The 6,656-nt window shown below is 47.5% G+C and overlaps 1 protein-coding gene across 4 annotated transcripts in view; it reads left to right on the top strand.

Annotated features, from left to right (window-relative positions):
• The window catches only part of Hif3a (hypoxia inducible factor 3 subunit alpha), a 35,195-nt gene extending 28,545 nt beyond the window's left edge, over positions 1 to 6,650 (top strand). For all 4 annotated transcript variants that reach the window (XM_008821932.3, XM_008821929.3, XM_017795413.2 and 1 more), the window contains 2 exons: positions 1,601 to 1,682; positions 5,121 to 6,650. In XM_008821932.3, coding sequence (XP_008820154.1) covers positions 1,601 to 1,682; positions 5,121 to 5,218 — 180 coding nt within the window. In that variant the 3' untranslated portion in view covers positions 5,219 to 6,650. The remainder of the gene's footprint in view (positions 1 to 1,600; positions 1,683 to 5,120) is intronic.
• The last annotated feature ends 6 nt before the right edge of the window (positions 6,651 to 6,656 follow it).

Here is a 6,656-nt window from a genome sequence, read left to right as displayed (position 1 = left end):
AGACAGGAAAGATGCCAGAAAGCACCTTGCTATGAAAAGGAGCCCGCGGCACATTCCCGAGCTGCATGAGCTGTCCGGTGTGAAGGGGCTTCGACTTTTGCATAACAGAGGTCTAAAAAGCAAAAAATTAAAACCATTTTGCACAACAGCAGAAACTTTTTTATTTTTATTTATTTATTTTATTTTTTTTGGTCTTTTTGAGACAGGGTCTCCCTGTAGCCCCAGCTGTCCTGGAACTCACTATGTAGACCAGGCTGGCATTGAACTCACAGAGACCTGCCTGCCTCTGCCTCCCGAGTACTGGGACTACAGGCAAGTGCCACCACGCCCAGCCTGTTTTCTTTCTTAAAGCTACCCTGGATTATATCTCTTCCACGAGGCCTCCATCTAGTACCTCCCTAATGCCCAAAGAATTCCCTGGCTCCTTAGTCTGCAAGGGCTATTTGAATCTGAACGGTATAATATCAATAGCTTACATTTACTGTGTGCTGGATCCTGGCTCCTCTAAGTGCTTCCAATGATTAACTTATTTAATCCTCATACGTACAGATCCAGAGTTACACAGAAGTTATCCAACACTATCAGAGTCTGGACAGCACACTTAGATGGGGTAGTGAGGAGAACTTAACAGCAGGACTTGATCATCGTGTGAATGGAGCTGTTTCACTGAGACCAGCCCTGCCTTAGCCAAGGCTACAAGTCCCCCATTAAGGGCTAAGAACTTCCACAGAGGGACACCGCCATCCCACAGCAGCACAGAATGAATGCAGCTAGAAGGAAAAGCATCCCCTTCCTCTTCCCACATGTTAGTGTCTCCCATCTGCTGAGTCCAGCAGGGAAGCATAGCGAAAGCGCACAGCCATGTGATCCATGAACGTAGTCAGCCTCTTGGGGCACAGAGTCAGAGAAAGGAGGAAGGAATGCACCAAGAATATCCTAGACAGTGACTTTCCCAAAGTCACCCAGATGACTAATAGTCACCAGACCCCCAAGTAACTGCTTCACCATACTACTTCTCAGATATTTGATGATGATGATGATGATGATGATGATGATGATGATGATGATGTTATTGATGCTGATGCTGGTGCTGATGGTGCTGATGGTAATAATGCTGAAGATATAGTATTAATGATACTGCTGCTGATGGTGATGGTACTGATGACGCTGATGATGGTGATCCCATGATAGTGATAATGCTGATTATGGTAATGATGCTGATGATGTGATGGGATTGATGGTGTTGATGATAGAGACTGTATTGATGATGATGGTGATGGTGCTGATGGTGCTTACGCTGCTGCTGATGGGAATGATGCTGATGATGGTGATGGTACTGGTGGTGCTGATGAATGCTAATGATGGTACTGATGATGCTGGTAGTGATAGTGATGTTGATGTTGGTAATACTGCTGCTACTGCTGCTGATGCTAATAGTGGTGATGATGCTGATGAAGCTAATGGTGATGATGCTAATGGTGATATGATGTTGATGGTGCTGATGATGGTGATGGTACTGGTAATGCCAGTAATGTTGATGCTCATGGTGCCTATAATTCTGATAATGGTGATGATATAACGTCATCTCCCCCACTCCCAGAGTTTCCTTCTGCAAGGACGACAACTCCCAGGAAGCCAGCAGGATTCCAGAACTTCCCTCCTGAATGTACATGAGCACTTGGGTGAGTCAACACATGGGTATACAGAAGCTGTGGTTCTAGCTGAGTGTGGTGGCGCATGCCTTTAATCCCAGTATTCAGGAGGCAGAAGCAGGCAGATCTCTGTGAGTTAAAAGCCAGCCTAGTCTACATACTGAGCCCCTGTATAAAAAAAAAAACCAAAACCAAAACCAAAACCAAAACCAAACCAAAACAGAAGCCCAGGTCCTCTTCTCAGAACCCTGGAAGTTTCCGTAGATTCCATAGATGATCAAAAGAAGGTAGACCCATCCCAGGGGTTGAGGGGAAGCCCTAAGGTGACCTTGGTGGAAACAGGCAATCCTTCCCACCTTTCCTGGGCCCTGTGAGAGGAAAGCGATACTCTCAGGAGGGTTAGGACTTGCCAAGGCTGTACCTTGAGGTGGAAGCCACACCTAGACCTGACATGACTTCTCCTGGACCCACATAGGGCTGCACTTTGGAGCCTGCCTGAGTTGAAGTGAATCCCACATGACAATTCCCAGCTATGTGACTTTGAGACAGCTTCTGCTTGTGAAGCTTCAGTTTCCCTGTCGGTTGGGGCCTGTTACTATAGTTCTTACTAAAGGAGACATTTGGAGAAATGGATTGTGGATAGAACTTCACCCAAGGACTGTTATGTAGTAAAGTGTTTAAGAAACACCTCCCTGATTGGGTGTGGTAGCCAGTCCTTAACCCCATCACTGGGGAGTCAGAGGCAGGAGGATCTCTGTGAAATCAAGGTCAGCCTGGTCTGTAAAGTGAGTTCCAGACCAGCTGGGGCAGGGAGACTCTGTCTCAAAAAGACCTAAATAAATAATATTTATTTATCTAATAGTAATATTTATCTCCCATAGCTCCAGCTATCGTCTCACTATGTAGACCAGGCTGGCCTCTGTCTCAGAGATCTGCCTGCCTCTGTCTCACAAGTGCTGGGCCTAAACCCATGAGTCACCACACCTGGTATAAATAAAATATTTTTTTAAAAAGAAAAACCTGGGCTGGAGAGCTGGCTCAGCGGTTAAGAACACTGACTGCTCTTGCAAAGGACCCAGGTTCAATGACCAGCACCCACACGATAGCTACAACCACAAGCCATGGAATCTGAATTTAACCTGCCAGACCCCCAGAGGCAGTTGTGGAAAGCAGGAGGGCTAGATGCTGATAAGTCACTTGGTGGCTAACAACAGCAGGAGACTCCAGTTACATGGGATCCAACACCCTCTTCTGACCGCCACAGGCATTGTACTGCATGACATGGGTGCACTGACATGCATGCAGTGCAGGCAATACACTCATACACATAAAAATAATAAATAAAATATATAAAAAAAAGAGAAATACCTCCTCTTGTGTCTTAGGAGCACAATGCTGGTTCTTGTACCCTCTCTGATTGCTTATCTTTTTTAAAAATTTTAACTTATGTATATATTTATTTATTTTGGTTTTCTCGAGACAAGGTCTCCCTGTAGCCCCAGCTAGTCTGGAACTCACTGCATACCAGGCTGGCCTCCATCTCACAGAGATCCACCTGCCTCTGCCTCCCGCTTGCTGGAATTAAAGGCATGTGCTACCACCTGCTTATCTTTTTAATATCAACTTCCTTTGCAACTTTCAAAAGCTTCCCTGTGTGTGTAGCCTCCAGGCATGAAGCAGAGGGTTATTTCCAAAGCACAAATATGACTGTGGCCTGCCTCTGCTTAAGACCTTTCCATGGCTCCCCAGAGCCCTTCAGAGAAGGATCCAGTTTTCTGCCTTCCTACAGGCTTTGATACCCTGCCTCTGTCAGACCGTGGTCTGCTTCACTCCCTGTTTCAATGACAGCCACCGCCTTTTTAGTTACCCCTTTCTCCATACACACAAAATATTTAGGGAACAGACCGAGTGTCAGGCACTATCCTGGGTGCTGGAAGTACACTGCTAACAAAATGGAAAGAAAGATCTGCCTTCAATGGGGCAGGGTGGTGCACACCTGTAATACCAGCACTTGGGAGGCTGAGGCAAGAGGATTAAGAGTTCAAGGCCAACCTCAGCTATATCAGAGCCAGTCAGAATTACGGAGTGAGACCCTGTCAGGGAAGGAAATGCAAGAAAGGTAAGGGAGGGAGAGAAAAGAAGAGGCAGGGAAGGGAGAAGAAACACCTGTCCTCATGAAGCTGGTATCTGAGTGTGCTAGAAAGCACGAATGATTTATTTCATGTAAGAGGAGAACCACGTATGTCAGGAAAAAAGAGAGTTCTGGGCTGGCATTTCAGTTTTAGGAAGCAGGACTGTGAAGAAGATCATAGAGGGGTAAGCTCTGATGAGAAGGCTGCCTCAGGGACTTTGTACAGCCTGATCCTTCTGCCTACAATGTTTTTCCTTGCACTCTTTGCCTAATTGCCTCATCTTATGGTTCTCAGATCAAACAGCAGTACTGCCTTTGGCTTCCTCCTTTGGTTAATGGTACTTGTCACAGTTCATGGCTACCTGCCAGTTGTGACATTCTTTAATTATGCACTTTTTTCTCCCTGTGGGTCTGAGACCTGTGAAGGCAGGGATCCAGGGATATCCTGGGTACAGCTAGTCGCTGCTGCTGTGTCATGTGTGCATGGCTAGGCAGTGACTGGACACAAAAGAGGTGCTGAATGCACAGTCACAAATGAAGAGCTCACGTTTCCTGAGCACTTGCTCTATGCCAAACTGTGTGCTGAGTCCTTTATGGAAATGATCTCATTGGTGCTGGGGATGGAACCCAGAACCTCAAACGTATAAGGCAGATGCTATACACTGAGCTCTAGCCCCTCTCTGGGGGATTCTAGGCAGGGACTCTACCACTAAGCCATGCCCCCAGCTTCTCCTGGTAGATTCTAGGCAAGCTATCGGCCTCTGAGCCTAGCATGCTCAGTCTCTAAACTTGGGTTCTTGGTCTCATCCATCCTTGTTCAATATTTCACTGTCCTTGTGCTGAATGCAGTAAACTCAAAACTTGGGAGGCTGAGCTAAGAGAATCACCCAGAATTTGAAACCAACCTGAACTATGTAGTGAGTTCTAGGACAGCCTGGGCTACCCAGTGAGACCCTATCCCTGAAACAAAACCAAAACAAGATTTCACCGCAATTAGAATCCCAGCAAGGCTCCTCCACCTACCTGCCTGCTTGCCTTTTTTTTTTTTTTAACATTTAGTGTGTGTGCTTGAGTATGTGTATGTATGTACGTGTGTGTGTGTGTGTGTGTACAACTTGTGGGTGTTGGAGCTCTCCTCCCCCCATGTGTGTCCTGGGGATTGAACTCAGTCATTAGGTTCTCTCTAATAGGTGGGTTCCAGGGGTTGAACTGAGGTTATCAGACTTGGCGGCAAGCACCTTAACTGGCTGAGCCATCTTGCCTGCCTGTTGCACTGCTTTTGCATGCAAATGGGACAATAATGCAGTGCTGATTCTTTCCTGCTTTATCTTCTGCAGGCCTGGCTCCTTCATTGCTCTCTCTCTACCAGGATGAGGACACTGCTCAACCCAGGAACCACTTCCCACCAGCAGCAGGCTTGGCCCAGGCCCGCTGAGTCAGCCTTGCTTCCAACTCCTTCTTCTACCCCAGAAAGGACTGAGCCACACTCCACACCAGCAGCCCATATACAGGACGGGGCCTCTCTTTTCCGAGTGTCCCCGGCCAGCCTCGGTCCTACCTCAGCCCCCACCCCTCTGCCTTCAGGGGCTATTTGGGGTGTTCTCAGCTCAGTGACCTCTGGGAGGGGGTCTCTGACCCCTTCCTCTGCCTCTCAGGTCCTCCTTTGGGGTTCTTATACTTAGTTACCTCACTATCCCTTTCTCTGACTCTCTTGTCTTTATTTGGGAGAATTAAGGGGTTCGGATGGTTTGGGGATCAGGGATCTGTGTCTCTTATCCTGGCCCTACAGAGGTGGGACAACCATAATCATGTTTCTGTCCCTCTTTTGTTATTATTTTAATTTTCGTCCTTTTCATGATGCCGTGTTTAATTACTCTGCATTACACAGGGTCCCAGGAATGTGGAACTCTGGTCTTCCCACTCCTCAGTGTCAAAGATGGGGAGGCTATGGGTGAGACCTCCCTTCTAGTGACCTGTGGCTGCCACCCAGCTCTGCCTGCCCCTTCCTCTCCTGACTTCCCATCAGCCTGACCTTGCCTGGACAGTGACTTCACTTGTGGTCTATTTTAGGGATAGTCTGCCACGTCTTCCACTTTGAGACTTGTAACTTCTGACCCTCCCTGGTTCTAGACTACACCACCTCCTATCATCCTTGGTTCAAGACAGCAAGACCTAGGGCCATCCTCAGATCTAGACCATACAGGCTCTGGCCTTTGTTGGTTCTAAATTATAGGACTGGCCTTCCCTGGTGCTAGAGGCCTATGGCCTCCCTGGTTGTAGACTTTCCACTTCCTGGTTCTAAAGTGTGCAACCCATGGCCTTCCCTGGTTATAGACTGCACAGCTGCTGATATTTCCTGGTTCTAGACTATTCCATTGGTGGTCTCCCCCTGCTTCAGGACTGTACAAACTCTGCCTCTCCCAGGTTCTGAGTTTATGACCTCTGGCCTCCCCTGGTTCTAAACTGTGTTACTCCCACCTCTTTGGTTCTAATCTTTTGTTTGGTGAGATTCTGTGGTTCTAGACTGTACCACCTATGGCACCTCTGAGGTTCTAGACTGTTGCCTCTGACCTTCTTTGACTCTAAACTGTAGGACCACTGGAATTCCCTGAGTCTAGACAGTGCTACCACTGATGTCCCCCTAGATCCAGACTGTCCTGCCTCCAACACAGTCTGCCTCAAACCCCTCAAATTCCAAATCTCATAGTCTTTAGCTCTTTCTTGTTCTGGATCCCACAATCTTCAATTCTGCCCATTTTCAAATCATGAAGTCTTAGAAAATGGGGTTTGAACTGTAGTTTCCTCTGGTTCTAGATCTCTTCCCAGTATTCCCTCTGGGTCTCAAGCTCACACCCTCTACCTCTCTGTGATTG

The sequence above is a fragment of the Nannospalax galili genome, unplaced genomic scaffold (genome assembly GCF_000622305.1).
Source record: "Nannospalax galili isolate Female #2095 unplaced genomic scaffold, S.galili_v1.0 scaffold432, whole genome shotgun sequence".
NCBI classification, from domain to species: Eukaryota; Metazoa; Chordata; class Mammalia; order Rodentia; family Spalacidae; genus Nannospalax; species Nannospalax galili.
The sequence above is the reverse complement of the archived record's forward strand: the minus strand, read 5'-3'. Positions and strand labels throughout refer to the sequence as shown.